The sequence below is a fragment of the Caenorhabditis briggsae genome, assembly GCF_000004555.2.
Source record: "Caenorhabditis briggsae complete genome, chrIII, whole genome shotgun sequence".
In the NCBI taxonomy this organism is placed as follows: domain Eukaryota; kingdom Metazoa; phylum Nematoda; class Chromadorea; order Rhabditida; family Rhabditidae; genus Caenorhabditis; species Caenorhabditis briggsae.
The window spans coordinates 543,020-569,665 of NC_013490.2; the positions used below are offsets into that span (position 1 = coordinate 543,020).

The window sequence follows — 26,646 nt, forward strand, 5'->3', positions numbered from 1 at the left end:
CAGATCTGATATCATCGCCACTGTGGTGGAATTCTGATTAACAAAATGTGGATCATAAGATTCTGCATGTATCTTAATTATTATCATTTTTCTAGCTCGTGCCGTTTTTGAGATATGCGCCTTTAAAGTTGGCGCCCCGTTTTTTCTCATGAGGGCTGCCTACTTTAAAGACGCATATCTCAAAAACGGAATTTAGCTAGAAAAATGATAATAATTAAGATACATGCAGAATTTTATGATCCACATTTTGTTAATTAAAACTTTTTTTCTATTCGCCATGGTTTTTGAGATATGCGCCTTTAAAGATAGTGCACCTCCCTTCCGCATGATGTGCCTAGCGGGCTCGTCAACTAAGCCTATATCAGGGTCTTAAAAATTGAAAAGTTTGGATTTTCTCATGTTTTGGATTTGTCTGAAAACTTCAGAAAACACTAAACAAATATAGAGCTTCATTTTTGTAGTTGATAACTTTTTTCTAGCTATCACGGTTTTCGAGATATGCGCCTTTGAAGATGAGATCTCTCTCTCTCTCTCTCTCTCTCTCTCTCTCTCTCTCTCTCTCTCGCTATCCCAGATTTTAAAAATTACAGTAACCCACACAAATCATTGATGGGTTGCGGCCCATCGAGTGGACGACAAAACCCGTCGACGGAATTGAGTAAGTGAGCTCCATGGATAACTATTCTGACTTGAAGTGCTCCAACCCCATCCCGAATGACTAAAATAATTTTTTGAATTTTCGCCTAATATCAGTTTGCCGTATTTTATAGAAAAGTCTCAATCTCGGACCGGCGCCGCATCATCGTCATCATCTTCTGGTGGCCATAAGAACATCAACAACAATAACAGTACCAATAACAATAACAACAATTCAACGTCTTCTGGAGCCAAGAAGACGTCAAGCTCCTCAAATAAGCATCATAGTACCAAAAAGAGCAAACGGAGCAATTCGAAAAAGCATCGATCGCCAAGCCCTCAACCCCAACTCAGTGAGAACGAGATTTGTATGTGTTGTAGTGATTTTGTCTAAAAATTTTCTTCAAATTTTAAAATTGGCCTGGTCTAACTTTCCCTATATCTATTTCTCTAGGCCATCAAATGCATGCCCCGTGATTTTTTGCATGTTATGTGTGCATGCTAGATTTGACCTAAATAGAACTGAATAGCTCATCTACATCATTTTTTCTTATTTCCACGTCTCACTTTCTGACGTCTTCTAGATCATTTTTGAATCAAAATCATCCGGAAGCCAATTTCCGGTTTTGAAGCGTTTCCTATCTGAAATTTGACATTTTCAGCAATCAAATCAGCAATCCTAATTCAAAAATGGTATCGACGATGCGAGGCGAGGTTGGAAGCCAGAAGACGTGCCACATGGCAGATTTTCACGGCGTTGGAGTATGCGGGAGAACAGGATCAGTTGAAAGTGGGTGTCTTTACTTTCAAGGCGCATATCTTAAAAACCTCGAGAGATTTGAAGAAGGGGTCAAGGGCAAATTTGTAGAGAATGAAATGTTACAAAATTTGGTAGTTGAAAGTTTTTTGATAGCGTTATTGGTTCTGGAGTTATTCACCTTTAAAGTTTCAGGAGGCGCAGAGAAACGAGAGGACTATCGTTGTCTGCGTCTCGTCCTAAATTTAAAGGCGCATATCTCAGAAACCAGTAGAGATACCAACAAGTGGTCAAGGGGAAATTTGTGGAGAATGAAATTTCACACACTTTTGTACTGAACAGTTTTTCGATGACGTTATTGGTTTTTGAGATAGAGGCGTTTTCAGCTAGGGAGAGACCCAAAGAAACGAGACAACTATCGTTGTCTGCATCTTGTCCTAACTTTCAAGGCGTATATCTCAAAAACCAGTAGAGATATTAAAAAATAGTCAACTATAAAGTTAAAGGAAATTTAATTTTACATATTTCTTTAGTTAAAAACTGTTTGATAGCGTTTATGGTTCCCAAGATATTCAGCTTCAAAGTTTCATGAGTGACGACTCTCATTGTCCGCGTCTTGTCCCAACTTTCAAGGCGCATATTTCTAGAACCATATGAGTTGAAGAAATTCTATTTGCTACCAAATATAAAACAAAATTTTCTATATTCCAGCTCTACGACTTCTTTGCTGACGTCATCCGCGCAATGGCCGAGGAGAACGGGAAGACCGGTGGGGATAACGGAAGGAACTCCCCTCTAATGAGTGCCCTATCCCACTACGCAAAACCATCGTTAATGGATTCAGAAGGTGAAACAGTGAAGAAAATGTTAGAAGACACGTCGCCAGGAAATGTAGACGTGGATAGAAACTATAAGGGCCCAGTACTATCACTCCCATTGGATAAACCACAAGTGGCCAAGATGATTGAGGCGTTTAAAGTGAACAAGGTTCTACACCCAAAGTATGTTTTGATGATTCTTCATGAGGCGAGAAAGATCTTTAAGTCGATGCCGAGTGTCTCCAGAATATCAACGTCAATTTCGAATCAGGTGAGGTTGAGTCTGAAGAAGTCCACCCAAAGCGTCAAATTTGAGCTTAATTATCACAATTCCTGTGAGAGATATCAAAAACTTGTCAAGTGATAAAATATTGATGATATTATGATAAATATTTTGTCAGTTGACAGATTTTGTATACCTCTCACAGGAACCGAGTTAAATTGGGTGAAGTTTGGAGGTCTGCAACCGAACGCGTAGCTCAGCAGGCAAGAGGCGACTTTGAGCTCATATATCTCGGTTACTGTAAAAGATATCAAAAAATAATCAACTGACAAAATGTTTATCATATTATTAGCAACTTTTTGTCCGTTGACAAATTTTTGATATCTCTCATAGGAACCGAGATAACGAAGTTGTTCCAACTGTTCTCTTTCCAGATCACAATATGCGGGGACCTACACGGAAAATTCGACGACCTCTGCATAATATTATACAAAAATGGATATCCATCAGTCGATAATCCATATATATTCAATGGAGATTTTGTGGACCGAGGCGGCCAATCGATTGAAGTCCTTTGCGTTCTGTTTGCCTTGGTGATAGTGGACCCAATGTCGATTTATTTGAATCGGGGGAATCATGAAGATCATATTATGAATTTGAGATACGGTTTTATAAAAGAGCTGTCTACGAAGTACAAGGTAAGGGGCTTTATTTGGCTTCAATATTTAGAAAAACTAAAAAAGTTTTAGGACCTCTCTACACCGATCACTCGCCTCCTTGAAGATGTATTCTCTTGGCTTCCAATCGCCACTATAGTTGATAAGGACATTTTTGTGGTACACGGAGGGATATCAGACCAAACAGAAGTTTCAAAACTAGACAAAATCCCACGTCATCGATTCCAATCCGTTCTAAGACCTCCAGTTAACAAAGGAATGGATTCTGCGGAGAAGGAGAATCAGGCAGTTAGCGTTGATGAATGGAAACAAATGTTGGATATCATGTGGAGCGACCCGAAACAAAATAAAGGATGCTGGCCGAACGTCTTCCGTGGCGGTGGCTCCTATTTTGGCGCCGACATCACTGCGTCATTCCTGGAGAAGCATGGCTTCCGATTACTAGTCAGATCCCATGAGTGCAAGTTCGAAGGATACGAATTCTCGCATAACAACACTTGTCTTACGGTATTCTCGGCTTCAAACTACTATGAGACGGGCAGCAATCGAGGGGCTTATGTGAAATTCATTGGGAAATCGAAACGCCGCATTTCGTTCAGTATATGGCTAGTAAGACGCACAGGAAATCGACGTTAAGGGAGAGATTGGGAGTTGTCGAGGAGTCGGCTGTGAAGGAATTGAAGGAGAAGTTGAGCTCATTTCATACAGAGCTACAAAAGGAGTTTGAAAATGTGGATTTAGAAAAATCCGGTGAGCTTTTTAACACCATTTTTTTATAGCCAATTTAGCATGTAGGAGTTGAAGTTAGCTTAAGTCACTCTTAAATTATAGACTTACAAACTGGACCACAGCTTTTTCCAGCTTCAGTATTTTTTAACCAAATAGAGTTGATATGAGACAACTTAAAAATTGCTAAAGGTTGATATAAATTTAAAAACTCTATCTTACCTTTGACAAATTTGAATTGAATTTACGAAGGGTCAAATAGAGAAAAGAGGTTTCTGGAACCCCTCAGCTTCTATGACCTATAGCTTTGTTCATAGGAAAGATTAAGTTTAAAAAGTTTGAAATCTTGTAGTGATAGTCATGTGCTATCTCACCCAATTTAGTTTGTTTAAAAATATTGATCCTGAGAAAAGTTACGGTAACATCTGAAAGAGCCGAGAGCCGGTCGGCACGCTTGCCAGCTGAGCTGCGCGGTCGGCTGCCGACCTTGCGACTTTGAGCTAATTTATCCCATTTTCTGTTAAAGATATCAAAAAGTGGTCAACTGACAAAATGTTTCTCATAATATCAGCAACATTTTGTCAGTAGACAACTTTTTGATATCTTTAACAGAAAATGGGATATAGCAGCGCAAAGTTAAGAGGACCGTAGGCGATCGCGTAGCTCAGCCGGCAAGCGCCGACTTTTCAACTTCAAGCTCATATATTTCATTTTCTGTGAGAGATATTAAAAAGTAATTAACAAACAAAATGTGTATTATATTGTCAAAAGTATTTTGATAGTTGACAACTTTCTGATATCTTTCATACGAAATGAGATATCTGGGCTTAATGTTGATGGTTTGGAATGGGGCGTTTCATTCGAGTTTTTCCTGTGTAGCTCCTCAATCTATCAAAATGTGATAAGCGAAAATGTGAATTCCTATTTCTGCAGAGACACCAAAAACCGTTTTCCAGGCAACCTCCCAATCCTAAAATGGAGTGAATGTGTGGAACGAATCACCGGTCTCAACCTTCCATGGATCGCATTGGCGCCAAAAGTGGCAACATTAAGTGACGACGGAAAGTTTGTAAACTACAAAGAAGACAGAAAAATCGCACAAGTTGGAGGCACCCATGCACAGGAGAAGGATATTGTCGAGTCGTTGTATCGCCATAAAAGTACACTTGAGACACTGTTCAGATTCATGGATAAGGATAATTCTGGACAAGTGTCCATGAAAGAGTTTATTGATGCTTGTGAGGTTGGTTGATTTTACATTTTAAAGGTTCCAGTTCATCAAAAATTGAATTTCCTCTTGATTTTGGTTTTAGTGTGTCACTTTGAACTGATTCTCAGCTATTTTTAATGTCAGAAACACAAAGATCAGGCGACGGCCTAACTTTTACAAATTTTAGTCCACATGCTTCATTTCCAACCAGTTTTTAGCTAAAAATTATAGTGAAAAGATCCGAAGTGGCCGAGAAATCTCAAAATTTAGGACACCGATTTCATCTGAAATTTCCCAATTTTCAGGTCCTCGGAAAGTACACCAAACGCCCGCTGCAAACAGATTACATTGCTCAAATCGCCGAATCGATCGATTTCAACAAAGATGGATTTATCGATTTAAACGAGCTTCTGGAGGCATTCCGATTAGTGGATCGACCCCTTTTGAGATGATTTTTATTGATTTTTCGTCCTCCTCAATCAATTCGTGTTCCTCAATTCGCATGTATCACTTGATATTATCATCTAGTTTTTTTTTCATATTCCTCGATTTTTAAAAGAATTTCCTCCTGGAGACTACTTGAATTTTAGCGGGTTGTTCTTTTTTGTTTTTATTGGACTAATTGAAAAAATAAATTTTTTTATTCAAAAAAAGTTGAAAATTTTGGAAAGCCCTTATCTAAACTAGAGCTTATTTTTTGTAGTTGACAACTTTCCCTGGTTCCCTTTCCCTGGCTGCGCGGTCGGCTGCTGACTTTGCGACTTTGAGCTAATTTATCCCATTTTCTGTTAAAGATATCAAAAAGTTGTCAACTGACAAAGTTTTCGTTGTAATTTCACACACATTTTGTCAATTGACCATTTTTTGGTATCTTCCACAGCAACCGAGATATATGAGCTCAAAGTCGGGGCTAGCTGGCTACTACGCGGTCGGCGCTTGTCTCAAAAAATGTCCATTGGCTTTCAATTCTTCTTATTAGTAGTAGTACATAGGACATACGGAATCCACTAATCCCATGTAGATACAAATATTAATCTTCTTTTATCTTTTTCTTCTCAAAATTCCAATTTTCGACCCCAAATCTCCATCTGCTTTTCTCATTTGCATCCATCGCACGTCTCCTAGTTTTTCTTCTAGGACATGTTCTAGCCGTCTGGGCTCTCTCTCTCTCTCTCTCTCTCTCTCTCTCTCTCTTTTTTCTTTCAAGCCTCTTTTTCTTTCAACGACTCCACGGCACATCGCCTGAAAGCCAGAAGTGTCTATTTCTCCTTTTTAGAACTACCATTCAGCTTTTCTGTTTGCATAGTTCAACTTTTAAAAGGTTTTTATTTTATTTTTGAAAGCTTTAAAGAAATTTCCAGATGCCACCCAATAAAAGAAAGAACAAAAAGAAAGTCCCGAAACCAAAAAAGTCGTCAGGCTTCGAATTTTTAAAGCCAACAGTCCCAAAAACAATACTTTCACCAAATGGACAGGCTAATATGGAGAGTCAGGAAGCATGTCTTCATTTATTCACAATGGTCGTTTGTGGAATCAATTGGAAAATGAGAATGTTTCAAGACAAAGATGGAACGGCAAGTATCCAACATAAGCTGATGGAGGTTCTCGTCAAGTACACCAATTGGCCTCAGGTTGGTTTTTTGAGCCAAGTTATCTCGGTCCGTGTAAAAGGTATCAAAAAATTATCAACCGATAAAATGTATCTGATATTAGGAGAAACATTTTGTTAGTTAAAAACTTTTCTTGAATTTTAATGATTTTTGAGATATGCACCTTTAAAGTTAGCGCTATAAAAAAGTTGTCAACTAAAAAAATATGTAAAATTTAATTGTCTACATTATTTTAGTTAGCAATATTTTTCTAGGCGTCATTTTGCCTTACGCGACGGAGTCTGAACCCGACAGAAGGAATGGAACCGTGCTTTCTTTAAACGTGCATATCTTAAAAACTATATTACCTAGAAAAATATTGCTAACTGAAATAATGTAGAAAATTAAATTTTACATATTTTTTTAGTTGACAACTTTTTTTTAGTTTTTATAGTTTTTGAGATGTGCGCCTTTAAAGTTGACGCCTCTTTTTGCCCTGCACCTAGTAGGAAGGGGAATCGCGCCTACATTAAAGGCGCGTATCTTAAGAACTGTATTAGCTAGAAAAATATTGCTAACTAAAATAATATAGAAAATCGAATACTACATGTTTTGATAACTGACAACTTTCTTCTAGTTTTTATAATTTTTGAAAAGTGCGCCTTTAAAGTTGACGTTTCTCTTTGCCCTGTTCCTGACAGAAATAGGGGAGGCACGCCTACTTTAAAGACGCATACCGTAAAAACTCTATTAGATAGCCACCCCTAATTGAATGCCAGCCTCTAATATAGTGCCATCCTTGAGCAAAAAAAAGGTTTCAGGATGTTATTTTGTCAAAAAAGGTTTCAGGATGTTATCAGACTCCGACAGTTAGCAGACTCTAAGAAAGACGTAGAAAAATAAAAAAATTGACAGTCATTTCATGAAAGAGTTGAAAAAAAGTATTTTTGTGATGAATTTCGGTAGAAATTGGCACCGAACAATAAAGCCAGCCTCTAATTGAATGCCCCCCTAATACAGTGCCACCCCAGACTATTTTCGAACAATAGAGCGCCATGGCTATCTAATAGAGTTTTTACGGTATCTCAAAAACTATGAAAACTAGAAAAAAGTTGTTAATCAACAAAATGTTTATCATAATATCAGCAATATTTTATCAGTTGACTACTTTTTGATATCTTTTACAGGAAATGAGATATATGGAATCAAAGTTGAGAATATTAAATTGGAGGCTATTTAAAAATTGAATGCTCCCTTTGCAGCCTTTCAAAATCGCTCTCTCCGTGGTCCAACGGGACATTGCAACACTTCAAAAACTCCCTTCCTATCCTCCAAACCCTTCAGAAAACGTGTCAAAAACGCTTCTAGAAAACCACGATAGCCTAGAAATGATCCCAACCCAAAAATACTACAAGATCTGCAACGAATACACACTGGCTCCATATGATCCAGGAGTTGCGGAGAGTACTGTATGGGAGACTCAATTATATTTGATCACTGGATGGATGATGATGTTTTTGCAATCCGAGTGGAGATCCAATGAGCAAGTCTGCGAGAAACTTTGTGAAGCGATGATGGATCGAGTGCCAGAGAGTGAGAAAATGAATCATGTCAAGAAATTTGTGAGTGTTTAAAAAAATAGGAAAAAATAGATCTTCAGTTTTAGAGTTGACAACTTTTTTCTAGCTATAACAGTTTTTGAGATATGCGCCTTTAAAGTTGACGAGCCCTCTAGGCACACCAGGCGGAAGGGTGGCGCGCTATCTTTAAAGGCGCATATCTCAAAAGCCATGGCAACTAAAAAAAAAGGTTTCAATTAACAAAACGTAGATCATAAAATTCTGCATGTCTGTTAATTACTATCACTCTTCTAGCTAATTCCGTTTTTGAGATATGCGCCTTTAAAGTAGGCGCGGCTTTTTTTCTTTTTTTCATGAGGAAAAAAGGGGCGGCAACTTTAAAGGCGCATATCTCTCAAACCATGACAGCTAGAAAAAAGTGGCCAAGTACAAAAATAAAGCTCTATGTCTGTTTAGTCGATTCTGTAATTTTCAGTCAAATCCAAAAAAATTTGAGACTTTATTTAAGACAGCTAAACTTGACAATGACAACTAGAATTATATTAAAAAAAATTAAAGATAAGACATTTTCAGGAAAAAATGGTGGGATCCTTGAAACGACACAACAAACCATGTGTACCAGAAAAACCAAATAGTCTACCCCTGCCAACGACTCCAATCACAAGACTCGGTCCAAATGAAGAACTGATAATGGAGGGAAGTGAAGCCGCATTTCATACATGTACCCTACTGCTTTGTGGAATTAATTGGAAGAGAATTAGTGAGAATGTTGACGAATTGGAGTATTACAATTTTAGAAATACCTTGTATGAAATTGTGACCAAGTATTTGGAGCCTGGAGTGGTAAGTTTCGAATGTTTTGAAATTCATTTGAAACTTGAAAATTCAAAATTTCAAAAATGTTGTCTGAATTTGAAACTCTTTAAAAGATCCAGGATTGCTGTAGATTTTTGGAAATCTAGGGTTACTATATTTTTGAGAACCCAGGAATACTGTAGATTTCGGAAGTCCAGGATTACTGTAGATTTTGGAAATCCAGGATTAGTATCAATTTTGGGAATCTAAGATTAATGTAGATTTTGGGGATCTAGGATTACTGTAAATTTTTAGAAACCAGGATTACTGTAGATTTTGGGAATCTAGGATTACTGTAGACTTCAGAAATCATGGAATACTGTAGATTGTGGAAATCCAGGATTACTATCAATTTCGGTAATCTAGGATTACTTTAGATTTTGGATACCCAGAATTACGGTAGATTTTGGGAATCCAAGATTACTGTAAATTTTAACTATATCCAGGGTTGCTATACAAGCATCAAAAACATAATTTCTTTCAGGCCAACCCAGTAAAATACCATGAAGTTGTCAAAAATCTGCTACCCCTTCAAAAAGGCGAATGGTACAAACACCTCCCAAAGGAGGATCTCAACGAGACCCTCCTAGAGCATCTGGACTCTTTCGATGAGATTCCAGCACAGAAACTTCGAGACATGTGCCTGAAATTTGGGGTTCGAGAGCCCCTGGAGCCACCGAATGAATCGGGAAATTATCTTGTGTGGAACGCCAGAAAACACCTTCTGAAATCTTGGTTTGCATTGTTATTCTACGATCAGCCACTATTTCGGGAAGTGTTGAATGTTGCGATTCAGAATCGATCTCCATGTGTAGGTTTTTTTTTTTGGAAAATTTTTCTAATTTTCAGTGAATTTTTGGCATTTTCAGGAGTCTATAACCCAGCTATCAAGTATCCATTCACTTTGAAAACTGTGGAGGGTCTAAAACAGACCTTGATGAAAACAGTAGCGCCTTTAAGCTTCCAATAGGTCGATGCACCATGTCGGGATGTTTAAAGGCGCATATCTAGCTTCAAAATTGAGATAGAAGAATGAAAGTCATACCGTTTTGTAGATAATTTCAAGGGCTTTAAAATATTATAACATTATTTTTAAAAACCTCAATCGTTTCCAGTGAAGAAAAGGCAAAAAAGGTGTCTTAGGGAAATGCATTACCTGGAAAAATTTTTCTAAATTGGGTTCTTCTAAATTGCATAATTTAAATGACCAATTGCGAAATATCAATGATATCGTTAAAACTCTTTAAATTACCTACAAAATGGTGAAACTTTCATTTTCCTATCTCAATTTTGAAGCTAGACATGCGCCTTTAAACTTCTAGAAGGTCCATGCACTATGTCCGGATGTTTAGAGACGTATATCGTTTCAAAATTAAGATAGAAAGATGAAAACTATACTATTTTGTAGATAATTTAAAGAGCTTCAAAATTTTAAAGCATTTGTTATAGGTATCCAGTTTCTATCATTTGAAATCATGACATTTAGAAAACCCCCTTAGAAAAGGGCAAAAATGGGGTCTTTCAGAAATTGGCAAGTAGCTGAAAATCTAGGAATTTTTGAAAAACTCAGTGAATGTAAATTTTTTAATCTAGTTTGGTTGTATACCCTCAAAAACTTTCAAAGAGCTTGAGACTCCTAAAAATTAATCTAGTGAAAAAGTACTGTAATTCAGAAATGCTGCCAAGAGAGCCAACAACTGAAGCATCAGGAAACCGATGCTCAACTAGTTGCCAATAATAATCAATCGATAATTTATGCAACAACTCCCATCACCACAATCAATGAGGAAGGAGAAAAAGTGATGAGTGTACATGAGGCTGTATTCTTTACTGTCATTTCGGTGGTTTGTGGAATCAACTGGAACGAAATTGAGGATGAAGAGAGGAAGGAAGCATTCAAAGAAGATTTGTTGGCAATATTGGAAGGGTATCTGGATTTGGAGAATGTTAGTATTGGGTTTGATACAGTATCATACTAATAGAATGTTCTCCTAACTTTGAGCTCATATATCTTGGTTCCTATAAAAGGTGTCGAAAGCGTAGCTCAGCTGGCAAGCTGCGAATTCTTATCTTTGAGCCAACTTATTTCGGTTCCTTTGAAAGATTCAAAAAAACGGTCAACTGATAAAACGTTACTTATATTATGATAAACATTTTATCAGTTGAGACGTTTTTGATATCTTTAACACAAATCGAGTTAAATTGGCTCAAAGTTAAGAAGTCGGCAGCGCCCCGCGTAAAACAACAAGCCCCGACCGCGTAGAAGCCGGTTTGTGCCGACTTCGAGCAAATTTATCTCGGTCCCTCTAAAAGACATCGAAAAGTGGTCAACTAAAGAAATATTAGTGATATTATGATAAACATTTTATTAGTTGACCTCTTTTTGACATCTTCTATAGAAAATGAGATATATGGGCTGAAAGTTGTGCGGTCGACAGGCGATAGCTTTGCTCAGCTGGCAAGCGCCGACCGCGCAGCAGCCGGCTAACGCCTACTTTGAGTCCATTTATCTTGCTTCCTTTGAAAGATATCAAAAAGTAATTAACCGATAAATTGTTCATCATATTATCAGCAACTTTTTATTAGTTGACAGATTTTTCATATCTCTTACAGTAACCGAGATAAATTGACTCAAAGTTAAAAGATCGGCAGGCGATCGAGTTGCTCAGGCGGCCAGTGCCGACCGCGTGGCAACCGGAATTTGAACCCATATACCTCGGTTCCTGTAAAAGATATCAAAAAGTGATAAACTTACAAAATGTTCATCATATTATCATCAACATTTTTTTAATTGAGGTCTTTCTGACATCTTTTATAGAAACCAAGATAATTGAGCTCAAAGATAACAAATCCATTTTTTTTCAGGGAACCTCCATCTCTCTCCGTGACGTACTCAAAAACATAATTCAACTAAAACAGGACCCATTTTATGAGAAACTTGACAAAACCAAAGTGTCCGAGGCCCTTCTAGAAGATCGCCGACAAAACGAATGGGTCGCACCGCCAAACTACGTGGAGGCCTTCAGGAAATTTGGACTGAGCAATTTGGGAGCAACCACCAATGAATTTCATACTGTAGGAGAATTACGGGCGACACTTATGATATCCTGGTACCAAGCGATGTTTGATGATGGGGTGGAAAGAAGGGAACTGCAAAATGCGTTTTGCTCGAATGTTCTGTGGAGATTGCCATCGGATAGACGTCCTAGTCATCAGCAATATTTGGTAGGTTTTTGAATCAAATCTTTGAGCCAATTTTTCTCATTTACTGTAAGAGATATCAAAAAGTGGTCAACTGATAAACTATTTATCATAAGATCAATAATTTTTTATCAATTGACCGCTTTTTAATATCTTTTACAGGAAATGAGATATATGAGCCCAAATGATTTTGGATCAATTTTTAAATAAACTTTTTTCAGGATGCGCTTATGGGTAACCTCAGTATGGATGATATCTAATCATAGCCAACAACTAGGGAAATTGAAAATTTATCAATTTTATTTTATATTTAGTAAGTTTTTTTCAATTCAAATTACCAGAAAAAAACTCTAAAAGAATGAAATTTAGAAGGACTGAAAAACTCTAAATCGAATTATATGAAATTCAAGAGTGTCATTTTCGAGCCCATATATTTCATTTGCTGAAAAAGTTATAAAAAAGTTGTCAACTGATAAAATGTTTATCATAACATCACCATTATTTCATCAGTTGACCACTTTTTGCTATCTTTTGAAGTTTTTATTCATAATTCCAATTTTCAGAGCAACGATTCAACACTCCAGTGATCAGCGGAACTCAACAGGATGCTTTTTTTTAAATTGAAACTATTTTTGAATCCACTTTACTTTTTTTTCAAAATTTTTTTGAGTTTAGTAATAAAGACTTAAAGGAGGCCAAACACCAAAAAAAAAGTTTTCCTGATATTTTGCATAGAGAACCCCCATGAGGGGGTGAACTCATGACAGGCAGCTCAGGGGTACAGCGCCGCTACCGGCTGAGCTACGGGGGGGCGCGAAGGCGCCTGACGACCGATGGTCTACATAAGCGCGGCGCGATTTCGTGCCCCGAACTGCCCCCCGAAATTTTTGCTGTTCCGCCTCCTTTAAGGTGTGTGAGTGTGTAATTTTGGAAGTTTTGATAATTTCGATTTTCTGAACTTTTGAATTTTCGAAAATTTCCAAAATGAAAAATTCCAAAATGGACAATGTCGCTGATGTTTAAAGACGCATATCTATCTTCGAAATTGAGATAGGAAAATGAAAATTACACCATTTTGTAGATAATTTAAAGGGCTTTCAAACAATATAACATTACTATAGGTTATTCAGATTCGATCATTTGAAATCTCGGAATTTAGAAAAATCCAATTTATTTTGGCTTTTCGGCTTTTTCTTCTATCCCTCAATTCATTTTTTCCCGTCCATTAAATTTTTTAAACTCCGAAACACTTTTTCTATCCAATATTGAGAGTCATGCACTCTATTTTTTTCCCATTGCAAAAATATTTCAGAAATTTTAAGAATCTCTGATCTTTGAAACCTTCATTTTTTGCAAAATCTATATACATTTTCCCATTTCCCTCGAAATCACGAATAAAAAGCAAGAGAATAGAGACGGAGACACACACTTTTTAGCGAACCGCGCTCTCCATTTTTCCTCTTTTCTGCTTTTCTTTAGTTTTTCAAAAAAATATTTTTTTGATTTTTTTCAGAAATGACCGATTTGCGGGAAGAACTTGGGAAATGTCTGCAAACTTATATGATTTGTATGTTCCTGGAAATCCTATGTATGGATATTCACAAATTGTTGAAGAAGTTGTTTGAAAGACCTCCAAAGATGATAATTCCGATTTTTGAACTACCCTGGCTGGCTCGGAAACATATTATCTCAAAGTTGCCGATTGAAGAAATGTGAGTTTTTGGAGATTTTTTGAAAAAGGATTCATCTCGGTTTCTCTCAAAGATACCAAAAAAACTGTCAACTGATAAATTTTTTATCATAACGTTATCTATATTTGATCAGTTGACAAATGTTTGATATTTCTTATAGGAATGGAGATAAATTGGCTTAAAGTTAAGTGGTCAGCGTCGCTTTTCCGGCAAGCCGACTTTTAAACTTTGAGCGCATATAGCTCGTTTTCTATGATAGATATCAGAAAATGATCAACTGACAAAGTGTTTATCATATTATCAAAAATATTGTATCAATTGACAAATTTTTGATATTTTTCATAGGAACAGAGATAATTGAGCGCAAAGTGGAAGGTACAAATACAAAGCTCAAACGCGTTTATCTCAAAAACAAAATTTGATAGATAAGTATGTTTACTATGAAATTATGTAAAATTCAATGTTGATCATTTTTGTTGTTGACAACTTTTTTCCAGCTAGCCTAGTTTTTGAGATATGCGCCTTTAAAGTGAGACCCTCTTGGCGGGCAGCTGACGGTGTCGACCGCGCGTTTGAATTTCGAGTTTAATTATCTCGGTTCCTATAAAAAACATTAAAAAACTGTCAACTAATAAAATATTTCTGCTATTATGATAAACATTTTATCAGTCAACAGATTTTTGATATCTTTATTGGGAACCGAGATAATTGAGCTCAAAGTTCCAGGTTCTTTAAAACGAGAGCACTTTCTCTGCGATTCTCCCTAACTTTAAAGGCGCATAACTCTCTTCAAAAGAAAGCTAGAACTATGAAAATTTATCAGAATTAAAGGAAATTTTAAGGGATTTCAGAAGATATTTAGTACTTTTTCAGAATTCACTTCTCGTTCATTTCTGAAGACTGCAAGGAGTTGGTTCGCGATCTAAACCTCAAACCAGACAAAATTCGTATAAAAATCGGCTCTTCTGATGCGACGTCTTCTATTGAGTACTACGAGGAAAAGCTTCTGATGCTTAGATTTGGAACTCGATACAAGAGATTTCAATTTCAAAAATCCTTAGTTCCCTCCTCGATTCTTTTTGATACGGATGAGCAATTGGCTGAAAGAATCGATCGATCGGATATGAGTTTAAGAGATTGGATCATTCATTTCATGGATATTCTGAAGTGTGAAAATCTGGAAGTGACATTTTCCCAATTATCACCATTAATCAATTTTGAGTATATCAAGAAGACATTTAAAGGGTTGGCTGTGGATACTCTGAAAATTGATAATTGCTCTTATGAATATTACAAATTGGCGGTTCAGGAGTTTCAGGTAAGCTCTTTTTTCCAGTTTTTAAGACTGCGAATAAGTTCTTTTGACTATTTTCAAGTGTCTGGAGTACTTTGAAAACTTTGGACCTAAAAAAACAAATATTTGGTAAAACAGAACTAGATTGAGAACTTTGCATTTGCAGAATTTTTTGAAAATACCTTTTTTTGCCCAGATTTGTACCGAAAACATGAAAAAAACAGGGTTCCTTTAGAAATAGGTAATTTAAAGTCCTTAAAATTATCTACAGAATGGTATAACTTTCATTCTTTTATCTCAATTTTAAAGCTAGGTATGGACGATACACCGTGTCGGGATGTTTAAAGGCACATATCTAGCTTCAAAATTGAGATAGAAAATAAACAGTTATACCATTTTGTAGATAATTTCAAGGGCTTCAAAATGATATAACATTATTGTTTGGTTATTTGAAAATCATGGAATTTAAAAAAACCAGTAAAAAAGAGGGCAAAAAAGGTGTCTTTCAGAAATCGGCTAATAGATCAAAAACTAGGAATTCTCAAAAAATTCTGTGAACACAAAATGTTTTATCTAAGTCTGTTCCACATTTTTCAAAATTTTCAAAGTGATTGGAAACTTGACAGCCAAGTTACAGACTCAGAGGGGTACTGTAGATAATCCTCGCCGCAGACGACACACACCAAACTTTAAAGGCGCATATCTCGAGAAAGAAAAAAGCAATCAAATTTGTGTCAACTACAAAACTGCTCAGCATAAAGTTTCACATACTTTTGTAATTGACAACTTTTTGCTAGCTACAGTAGTTTTTGAGATTTGCGCGCTTTTTTGACAGGTACTGTATATCTGAAATTTTCAGACCATCAAAAATCTGCACATCTTCCGAACGCGTGTCAATCGAATCATTGAAGCACCAATCCAGAATCTTCTCTCCAAAAAACTTGAATATCTATGTTTAACAGATTCCACTAAAGTTTCCGCATTCCAAATTGCCACCAGCAAAGTATTGAATCTTCATTATAAAATGTTTGTGAAGCCGGAAGAAATGAAGGGATTCTTCTGGAAATATTGGAGGAATGGAAGCAATCCAGATCTAGAATCCTTATGTTTTAATTGCTTCATAATTGGCCAACGGTCTCCTATAATTTTTATGGAGAAGCTTCTAGAAGGGATTGAGTTCTCGAGGGCTTCAGAAGGTTTGGAGAGGAAATTCGAGAGAAGAAAAATTGAGGGATATCTGGAGAAGGCGTTCAGGGGAGGATTCGATATGAAGAGAAAGGATGGAAAACGGGCGACACTTTTCTACGAGAGAATATTTGAAATGTTCAAGATCTGTTTTGTGATTTGGCCTTGATTTTGGATCTCTTGATCGCTTATAATAAAATACTATACATGTATTTGCCTATAATTCCTTACAAAGAAAATATACCGGTCTGAAATTTGGATAGATACATTTAAAACTGAATTTAGCATACTTGTGAAATTCCGGGCCGTCCCGCCAAAGCCCGGGCACGGGCCGGGCCTGAGGAAAATTTCAAGGCCCGGGCCCGGCCCGGAAAGCCCGGTAGCAAAAATTTTGTCATTTTGAACCGAATTTTGAGAAATCACATAAGGGTCCTTATGTGTTTTTTTGGAATTTTTAAAACTTGTGGAATGACAGGCCCCTTACAAGTATGAAATTAAGAACATTTTCAGGACAAAAATCGAGAAAATTTTTTCCGTGATTTTTGAAAGAAGCCTTATTGTTTTTCAGCCTTATCGTTTCCCTTATGTTAGCGTTTTTTCGAAAATCCAAAAAAAGTTTTTTGAGATCTTAATACCATAATGTTCTATACTCAATTTTAAGCATTCCAACAAAATTTCAGGCCCAAATCTCTAGGTTGTACAAAGTTACGGCCTAAATAAGAAATTATATCACAGCTAAAAGTTGGTTCTAGAAAATTGCTGATAACTTCTGACAGAGAAGAGATCTAGGTCTGAAATTTAAACAGTTAGACTTTGAATTAATTTTAGAACATTTTCATAACAAAAAGTCCAGAAACAATTTTTTCGTGATTTGTTTTGAAAAAAAAAACCCTTTTCCGTCTAATGTCAAGCAATCTACCAAAATTTCAGGCCCAAATCTCTCATTTGTACAAAGTTATGGTCTGAAAAAGAGACGGCTGATAACTTTTCCCTAGAACGAGATATTCAGACAGTTTTGATACCAACTGATAGACCTCGACAAGGCCCATCACGCCTATATCATTTGAGCCGGATCCTGGTCCAATAACATATCGAAAAATGTGTTTGAATGACAATTTTCGATCATATTGCCGAAAACACATTTTTCGATATGTTGTTTTACTTGAATCCGGCTGATATAATATAGACGTGATGGGCCCTGTCGAGATCTATCAGTTGACACCAAAACCGTCTGAATATCTTGTATTTGAGAGTTATCAGCCGGCCCGCCACCTGCAAAAATAAAATCGAAAAAATTCGAAACATTTATTTCAAGAATAAAGAAAAAAGAAACGAATAATGATAAGTTTATTTTGGATGCAATAGAATAAGAAATCCCAAAAAAAAAGATATAATTTGACAAATTGAAACATCTATAAGTCAGGAAACAATAAAAAGCTCTGGGCTATTTCAAAGGGGTCTAGCCAAGAGAAAAAAGTTAGGGGTAACAAAATAAAAAGGAGATCTCAGAAAGGGCTAACAAAAAAAAATCAATGACCAATAATGAGTTTGAAATAGAACGAATTTTTGAAAGAATCCAAAATGACAGTAGCCTTTTTTCCATCCGTAACTCTCCGAATTCCAAATCTAGCGTGCATTTCATTGGAAAGTTCCCAAAATTCATTATCATCAAAATGCGGTACATCATACGGTTGTTTTTGAAGGGACTCTCTCTGGAACTCGATTCCATCTATTATCACTTCTTCATAATTATCAGGAAGATGACTTTTATTGAACCGAAGATACAAAGCCTCCAGATGGTCTCTCCAAGCTGATCCTTCACCATTAATCCAGTCCTTCAAAACCAGATTGAACATCCACGGGTTACAAAAGAGACAATCGATTTCGATATATTTGCTAATGACGGACCGGAATAATTGCAACTGCTCCAAGGGGTACTCCATAACTTTGACAATCTCGAATTGTTTTCCTTTGAATCCAGAGTTAAATTCAGAAAATGGGAAATCTCTTCTGTTGACAGCCAAGATCATCCTTTTCGGTGACGTGTAGAAGTCCAGAGCTTTTGAAAATGAATCACTTGTTACAGTATTAAGAATCGTCATGTTGGAGATTTGGAATCCAGACATGGCGTCCTGAAATTTTGGAACTTTAGAATTCCACCCAATACTTGTACGTTGAGCTCTTTTATCTCGGTTCCTGTGACGGATATCAAAAAGTGACCAACTAATGTAATATTTTTGAGATTATAATGAACATTTTGATAGTTTACAACTTTTTGGTATCTTTCACAGGAACTGAGATAATTGATGCCAATCTGCAAACATAAGAGATCGCGTCAAAATAGAACTAACCTTTAATTCAATCATATCTAAACTTTCCAACTCCTCCCTAAACATCAAATTCGGCGTATTGCAACCATAAATCGTACGCAAATGCTCCAAAAATGCCTTCAAACTCATTTTGAAATTCAGCTCGAATTTATATTTTCTATCGTCTGGGCTTGAAAACTTGACTTCTTGTTTCTCTGGGCAATATTCAATGTTTGCTCGTAGAAATCTGTCAGTTTTTTTGTAAATCTCGATTTCCAAATGTTTCGATACAAAAAAATTGAATTTGAATTTTTGTCCCAGAGATTGAATGAGATCTTTGCATTTCTTCGAGCAGAGGGAGTATGAGATTCTGAAATTAGGTGCTGTAAAGCCTGTAAAGTTTGCGCTTAATTATCTCGGCTCCTATCAGAGATATGGAAAAGTTGTCAACAAAAAAAATGTTATTGATATTATGATAAACATTTTATTAGTTGACTACTTTTTGGTATCTCTTATAGAAGCTAAGATAATTAAGCTCAAAGATAAGAGGTCGATAGAGCTCCATGGCGGCTGTCTCTTTAAAGGAGGCGAGACAGCCAAAATTTCGGGGGACAGTTCGGGGACGAAATCGCGCCGCGCTTATGTAGACCATCGGTCGTCAGGCGCCTTCGCGCCCCCGTAGCTCAGCCGGTAGCGGCGCTGTACCCCTGAGCTGCATGTCATGAGTTCAACCCCTCATGGGGGTTCTCTATGCAAAATATCAGGAAAACTTTTTTTTTGGTGTCTGGCCTCCTTTAAAGAAGAGTTAGAACTATGAAAATTTTATAGAATCGTTGGAAATTTTCAGCACTTTCAGGTGATATAAAATATTCTATTTTTCAAAATTCAGGTTTTTCGGAATACTGAAAAAAGCTTACTGTTGATTTAGGGTCCAGTTTTTGAGCATTGTTCGTTGCTCCAACATGTATAAATCCATTAATCGGAAATCTGGCTTCATTTTTTTGTCTTCAGAAGGCGTCAATTCAGAAACTTCGGCACTTAAAGAAGAAGGCGGGTTTGAATTTTCCATTTTTCTGAAAACTAGAATTTAAAAAATCTGCAAGTCCCAGGCTAGAATGGATAAAAAAAGAATTCATACAATAAAAAATATCAATAGTGTTCTTCGACACCCCAAGAAAAAAACCAATAGGGGAAAATCAATAGAAGAGAGAAAATAGACATAGAGAAACAGAGAGGGGGGCGTTGTCAAGTGTCTGCGTCTCCAATCTCTCTGTCTAGAGGGCTATTGGAAATTTGGATCATATTATTAAATTAATAAAATCAATTTCAAGTTTTAAGTACCTGTAGAAAATTAAAAAATAAGGAAAAAATCTGGGTTGAGTATCTCAATTCATTGCCACAACCGAATTTTTTGGGGAAATTCTGATACGAGCACTTTGAGCTCTATTATCTCGGTTTCTGTAATAGATATCAACAAATTAACAACTGATAAAATGCTTATCATGTTATCAGCAACATTTTATCAGTTGACAAAAATTTGATCACATTCGAAGAAACCGAAATATTTGGGCTCAAAGTTTAAAAGACGGCAGGCAAGCCGACAAGCGCCGACTTGCCAACTTTGAGCTCAATTATCTCGGTTCCTGTGAGAGATATCAAAAATTTATCAACTAAAAAATTGTTAATCACAATATCAGCAAAAATTTTATCTGTTGAAAATGTTTTGATATCTCTTATAGGAACCGAGATAATCGAGCTCAAAATTATACGGTACATAAAAGGATACATAGAGATATGAAAAACAGACATGGAATTTTTGAAAGAGCGTTGTTATGGATTTTTTGAGACCAGGCTTATTGCTAAAACCAGATTTAGGGGGCCTTAAAAAATGTTAATTAATTGAAATGATAATTAAGGAATGTTAATTAATTAGGACTCCTAATTCAGGAGGTGATTTCAGAAGTTTCAATTGTGATTTTGGACATTTTAAAATCTAGATTTCCAATTTCCAGCTCTTTTTCCAATTGTTCAATCTGTTTGAGAAGACTTTTGTTGGCTTCGAGAAGTCTGAAAAATTGATTTTTAATGGTACTATAGGCTTTTAATGGTTTCATGGGGTTTTCATGGTACCATAGGTTTTAATTGTCCTATGGGATTTTAGTGGTACCATAGTTTCCATGATCCCATGGGAAAAAAATGTTAAATTCAATGGTCTCATATGATTTTAATGGTACCATAGGTTTTCAATAGTTCCATGGAGTTTAAATGGTACCATAGGCTTTTAAGGTCCCATGGGATTGCAATGGTCCCATGAGACTTCAATGGTACCACGAATTTTTAATGATACCATATGCTTTCAATGGTCCCATGGAATTTGGATGGTACCATAGTGTTTTAATGGTTCAACATGATGTTAAGGGTATCATAGGATTCTAATGATATTATGGTATTACAATGGTACCAAAGGTTTTTAATGCTCACATCGGCTTTTGAGGTCCTATGGGATTTATATGACACCATAGGTTCTTAACGGTTGCATGGGATGCTAATGGTACTATAGGCTTTTAATGGCAAACTGCGATTCCAATGGTACCATAGGCTTTTCATGGTACCATGGGATTTTAATGGTACCAGATCTTTCCAATAGTACCATACGCTTTTAATGGCACCTTTGGCTTTTAATGGTATCATAGGTTTTTAATGGTACCATAAGCTTTAAATAGTACCATACGCTTTTAATGGCACCTTTGGATTTTAATGGTATCATAGGTTTTTAATGGTACCATAAGCTTTAAATAGTACCATACGCTTTTAATGGCACCTTTGGCTTTTAATGGTATCATAGGTTTTTAATGGTACCATCGGCTTTTAATAGTACCATAGGATTGTAAAGGTCACATGGGATTTCCATGATAACATAGTTTTTATGGTTCCATGGGGTTTCAATGGTGTCATGTGATTTTGATAGTCCCAAGGGATTTTAATGGTATCGTGGGATTTTAATGGTCTCATGGGAATTCAATGATCCCATAGAATTTTAGTGGTACCATAGGACTTTAATGGGTTCCAATGATACATATGGTACCACTAAAATCCCATAGGACAACTATAAGCCTATGGTACCATTGAAATCCATTGAAAAAGAAACTAACGTCTCCAATTCCATTTCAGCTTCCCGGATTTCTTCTTGCAGATCTTCCAAATCTTCATCGGCCGTTTCTATATTGATTTTCACTCTGGAATAAATAACAATTTTTGTGTTTTTGATAATTTAAAAAGTTTTAAGCCTTACATTTCTTTAGAATCAGTGAAATATTCCTCCCCGAACTCCTCGAGCTCCAGCAGTTCTCTGAAAGTTAGATAAATCAGAAAAATTCAAATTTGAAAACTCAAAAGCTAGGAATTTGCCGAAAAATTAGGATAATTTTTTAAAAAATAAATTGGAAATGACCTAGAATAATTCTAAAAAAGATTTCTTGATTACTGTAACTTCTGAAACTCACTCTTTCAACTCTTTAATCTGATCATCATGGCTTATAATGCCTTCTTTAGTTCCAAAAACCATTCTTCCTTGTGGCTCCACAAGTTCCAGCTGCTCTCTAGCCTCTTGCTCAGCTTTAATCATTTGTACTTCGAGTTCTCGGTTTGCTGCACAATTGGGACAATCGGGATATCCAGGAGGAGGGATTTCCAAAACAATTTCAGTTGTTTGTTCCGATTTTTTCGGCTGAAAGTTTTGTAGATTGTGTGTCTTTTTTTAGCTTATATTGTTAAGCATAGGGTTGGCTTGGGGGTGAAATGGGGCGATCCCCGCTCCGCTTTCAGGGCTCCCGCGTAAAAGCGGGAGCCACGCTGCCAACCCTAGTCAAGCAAACTGTTTTTAATCAGAAAAGACAATCCCAATCAACCTAGACCATTTTTTAAACTTGTAATGGTCCCATGGAATATTAATCGTCTTATGGGGTTTTAGTGGTACCATAGGAGTTTAATAGTCCAATGAATTTTCTCTGGTACCATAGACTTTTGATGGTCCCATGGGATTGCAACGGCCTCATGAGACTTCAATGGTACCATAGGTTTTTAATGGTCTCATTAGACTTTAATGGTACCATAGACTTCAATGCTTTTAAAGGTTTTCAATGGACCCATGGAATATTAATCGTCTCATGGGGTTTTAGTGGTACCATACGATTTTTATAGTCCCTGAAATTTCTGTGGTTTCATAGGCTTTCAATGGTTCCATGAGATTTAAATGGTACCATATAATTCCATCGGTACCATAGATTTTTAATGGTCCCCTAGAATTTCAGTGGTACCATAGGCTTTTTATTGTCCCCTGAGATTTAAATGGTACCGTAGACTTTTAATGGCCCCATTTGACTTCAATGGTACTATGGGACTCTGATGGTCTCATGGGAATTTGATGGTACTACAGGTTTTTAATGGTCCCATAGTATTTTAGTGATACCATAGGCTTCCAATTGTCCCATGTGATTTAAATTAGACAGTTTATGATAACATAAACTTTTAATTGCCCCTTTAACAGGCTTTTTTTTGGTCTCATTGCAATTTATCGACCCCATTGGATTTCAATGGTACCATAGGCTTCAATTATTTTTTTGGAATTCACTATAACGCTAAAAAGTATCAGTTTTTAACTCCTGAACTTGTAGGGACTAGAATCCTGGAATCTCAAAAAAATAGACCGTAATTTCAAAAAAAAATCACTCACTTCCGGTACCGCCACTTTCTTCTCTGGCAATGGTTCTTTGGCAGAATTGATCTAAAAATGGAAATTCATGATTCTAGAAGTTTCCCAATTAAAAAAATGATTCAAAAAACCTACCAAATACTCCTTAATAAGTGGTCTCGAATCAACAGGAACCATAGTTAACATTGCGCCAATCACAAAATTTCTAAATTCATCCATTTGACTTCCCAACTCCAAACTATCCAAAAATCCCATCACCACCAAAGTCCTCATTACAAATACTGGAACTTGATCGTCTTCTCGAAATACTTGAAACATTTTCAGCCCGTATTCTTCAGCCATTTTGATATAGACATCAGAATCCACATTTTCTTCTGGAGATTTCGATATCATGAAAAAGTCCGGACGTTTTATGGTAGACTTGTAGATGGAGAGGTGCTCAAACTTTTTCACTTTTATTTGATGGACAATGTGATCGTAGATACTGTAGAGTCCCTGCAAAAAACATTACTTTTTGGGGCTAATTTGGGCTAATCAAGCTTTTGTTTAATTGGACGGAGTTTCTAACTTCTTAATTACCGTTAAAAATTTGCTAAAACTTGCTACTGATAATATGATAAACATTTTGTTAGTTGACGTCTATTTGATAGCTTCCACAGGAACCGAGATATTTAGGTCTAAAGTTGACATTTCCCCTTTTTTGATCCATAATTATGGGCCATAAATTATTAAATTACCTACCTCCTGACACTGCCAACTACAATCCCAAATTCGAGATATAATATTCAATTTCCTCTTTTCGGACACTTTTTCCCATTTAATTCCAACAATTAGTGATTTAACAGCATATAAAATGCATTGAGGAATATCCACTGATAAACAATTATCATAACTCAGGATTTTCAAAATTCTATCGGATTGAAGTGTCATCTTGCTGGCAGTTATTTGCCCTGGATCATCAATTACCTAAAATTGGCATTAATTAGAAGTAATTAAAGATAATTAGTCTTACTGTAATTAGACTTTTGTCCACTTCGAATTCATCCAAAACTTTGTTTAGTTCTGCCAGTGTGATCGTTTGGTAGTAGCCATTTTCCGAGTTCCATTTGTTACCAAGTCTTATCAGTTTGGCTGAAAGTTTGGGAATTTAAGAAAATATGAGTTTCTGAAATCGACTTTTAAAGATTTTCAATTTTTTAGAATTTTTGAAGATTCTCTGGATTTTCGAAATCTGTGGTTCGAATTTGTTCAAACGTTGAGCGCGATTATCTAGGTTATTATGAGAGATATCAAAATTTTGCCAACAGATGAAATATTGGTGATATCATAAGAATTGTTTTATCAGTCAGCCATTTTTTAATATGTTTCACAGGAACCAAGATAAATTGGGTCAAAATTGTGAGGTCGGCAGCCACAGAGTAGCTCTGCCGACTTCCTAACTTTGAGCCAATTTATCTTGGTTCCTGTAAAAGATATCAAAAATTTGTAAACTGATAAAATGTTGCTGATATTATGATACATATTTTATTAGTTGACAATTTGTTGATATCTTTTGAAGGAGCCAAGATAATTGAGCTCAAAGTGCAAGTTTCCTTCTTTCTTCTCAAAATCAATAAAACTTTAAACATTTTCAAAAAAAAAAGACTCACTATCATCTTTGGCACATTTATTATTTTGTAGAAGTCTCGCCAATTGAATCACATCAAAAACTTCCTCAGCAAAAACCCGGGTGGCCTTACTTTCCGTTCCAAAATCATCCACGTCCTCAGTTGTGCTCATTCTCAATGAACAAATCGCTCGAAGATAGATCATTTTCCGTTTTCCAAACACTTTAAGCAGATATTCACCAAAGTACATTAGTACTTTTAGAATGTCCTTTTTCCCGTATGCGTACAGCTTGCTGGCATGCTCATAGTCATCGTGGTCCATCAGAAAATATTTGCTACTGTCTCGTTTTTTCTCGGGAAGAAATGATATGTTGGGAACGACGAATCCACCACCGGCCAGTTTTGATTTGTAGATTGCCTGGAAAATAGTGAAGTGTATAAAATTAAATTTTGCACATTTTACTAGTTGACAACTTTTTTGAAACTTTTACGGTTTTGGAGAAATGCGCCTTTGAAAATAGGGTATCTCACAGCGCACTCTCCTCTCCTTTGGGCGCCTAGCTTCATTGACCTTGATTATTTCAAGTTTTAAGAAATATATCAAAAAGTAGTCAACTAGTGAAATGTATAAAATTCAATTTTGCACATTTTACTGATTGACAACTTTTTTGTAAATTTTACGATTCTTGAGCAATGCGCCCTTTAAAGATTACCGTGCCAATGGAGTGGGCGGCAATCCAATCTTTAAAGGCGCATACCTCAAAATTCAGGGAGGATAGACATAAGTTATTGGCTAAGAAAATAAAGGTGATAATATGGTAAACATTTTATTAGTTAACACATTTTTGATATCTCCTTTAGGAAGCGAGTTATAGGAGCTCAAAGTTAAGAGGTCGGCAGCCGACCGTAAGCCGGCAAATGACGACCCTCAACTTTGAGTCAATTTATCTTGGTTCCTATGAAAGACATCAAAAAGTTGTCAACTAACAAAATTTTTATCATAATACCACAAACATTTTATTAGTTAACCACTTTTCGATATCTTCTACCAAGACAATTGAGCTCAAACCTAACAATATTTTTTTTTTAATTTTAAAAATTTTTAATTTTTAAAATGTTATATTTTTGAACTTGAAAGTTTAGTGAATTTTAAATTTTCCTAGTCTTATAAAAACTGCGAATTGATTTTTTTTTTTAATTTTAGCAAAAAAACTCACCACCGGATCTTTCTTATCCGTCTCTATGACCATGTCCTCCGCTCGTATTCGTTTCCATTGTGTATCCTTGTATTTTGATATTTTCTGTGTTGATATCATGATGGTTTTCTAAAAAAAGAGATCTGAAAATAAAAAATTAGGCTTAAAAATTTAAATTATCATAGATATTAAACAGCTTCGAGAAACTGATTGGGATATAAAAATTAAAAAAAAAACGGATTTTAAAAACTATGCATTATTTTTCAATTCGAACAAAATTTGAGCTATTTTTAGAAAGATATCATCAGAAAAAAATGGCAAAAAAAAAAGAAAAACAACGGCGTTTTAAGACAAAGGGAATTTCCAGAAAAAAAGATCAAC

The 26,646-nt window shown here is 36.0% G+C and overlaps 5 protein-coding genes across 5 annotated transcripts; 3 read left to right on the plus strand and 2 right to left on the minus strand.

The window, feature by feature from the left end:
* Nucleotides 1–609: 609 nt before the first annotated feature.
* On the plus strand, nucleotides 610–5,499 carry Cbr-pef-1 (the record flags this gene model as incomplete). Its single annotated transcript, XM_045243314.1, has 9 exons — nucleotides 610–658; nucleotides 771–1,004; nucleotides 1,299–1,426; nucleotides 2,105–2,482; nucleotides 2,845–3,132; nucleotides 3,184–3,742; nucleotides 3,763–3,861; nucleotides 4,794–5,080; nucleotides 5,353–5,499. 9 exons carry the CDS (start codon nucleotides 610–612, stop codon nucleotides 5,497–5,499), a joined length of 2,169 nt encoding a protein of 722 aa, XP_045095656.1.
* A 909-nt stretch (nucleotides 5,500–6,408) lies between these two features.
* Nucleotides 6,409–12,532, plus strand: CBG26088 (the record flags this gene model as incomplete). The annotated part of the gene is made up of 7 exons (XM_045243315.1): nucleotides 6,409–6,648; nucleotides 7,899–8,229; nucleotides 8,839–9,059; nucleotides 9,556–9,882; nucleotides 10,745–11,017; nucleotides 11,937–12,296; nucleotides 12,494–12,532. The coding sequence occupies 7 exons, from the start codon at nucleotides 6,409–6,411 to the stop codon at nucleotides 12,530–12,532; spliced, it is 1,791 nt and encodes a 596-aa protein (XP_045099638.1).
* A 1,255-nt stretch (nucleotides 12,533–13,787) lies between these two features.
* Nucleotides 13,788–16,611, plus strand: CBG26089 (the record flags this gene model as incomplete). The annotated part of the gene is made up of 3 exons (XM_045243316.1): nucleotides 13,788–13,984; nucleotides 14,837–15,281; nucleotides 16,117–16,611. 3 exons carry the CDS (start codon nucleotides 13,788–13,790, stop codon nucleotides 16,609–16,611), a joined length of 1,137 nt encoding a protein of 378 aa, XP_045099639.1.
* Nucleotides 16,612–17,971: 1,360 nt separating this feature from the next.
* CBG15162 lies at nucleotides 17,972–19,820 on the minus strand (the record flags this gene model as incomplete). The annotated part of the gene is made up of 3 exons (XM_002642845.1): nucleotides 17,972–18,574; nucleotides 18,794–19,121; nucleotides 19,669–19,820. 3 exons carry the CDS (start codon nucleotides 19,818–19,820, stop codon nucleotides 17,972–17,974), a joined length of 1,083 nt encoding a protein of 360 aa, XP_002642891.1.
* Nucleotides 19,821–20,694: 874 nt separating this feature from the next.
* Nucleotides 20,695–26,385, minus strand: CBG15161 (the record flags this gene model as incomplete). The annotated part of the gene is made up of 10 exons (XM_002642844.1): nucleotides 20,695–20,818; nucleotides 21,904–21,987; nucleotides 22,044–22,100; nucleotides 22,255–22,478; nucleotides 23,484–23,534; nucleotides 23,598–23,957; nucleotides 24,204–24,428; nucleotides 24,475–24,593; nucleotides 25,112–25,487; nucleotides 26,287–26,385. The coding sequence occupies 10 exons, from the start codon at nucleotides 26,383–26,385 to the stop codon at nucleotides 20,695–20,697; spliced, it is 1,719 nt and encodes a 572-aa protein (XP_002642890.1).
* Between the last annotated feature and the right edge of the window lie 261 nt (nucleotides 26,386–26,646).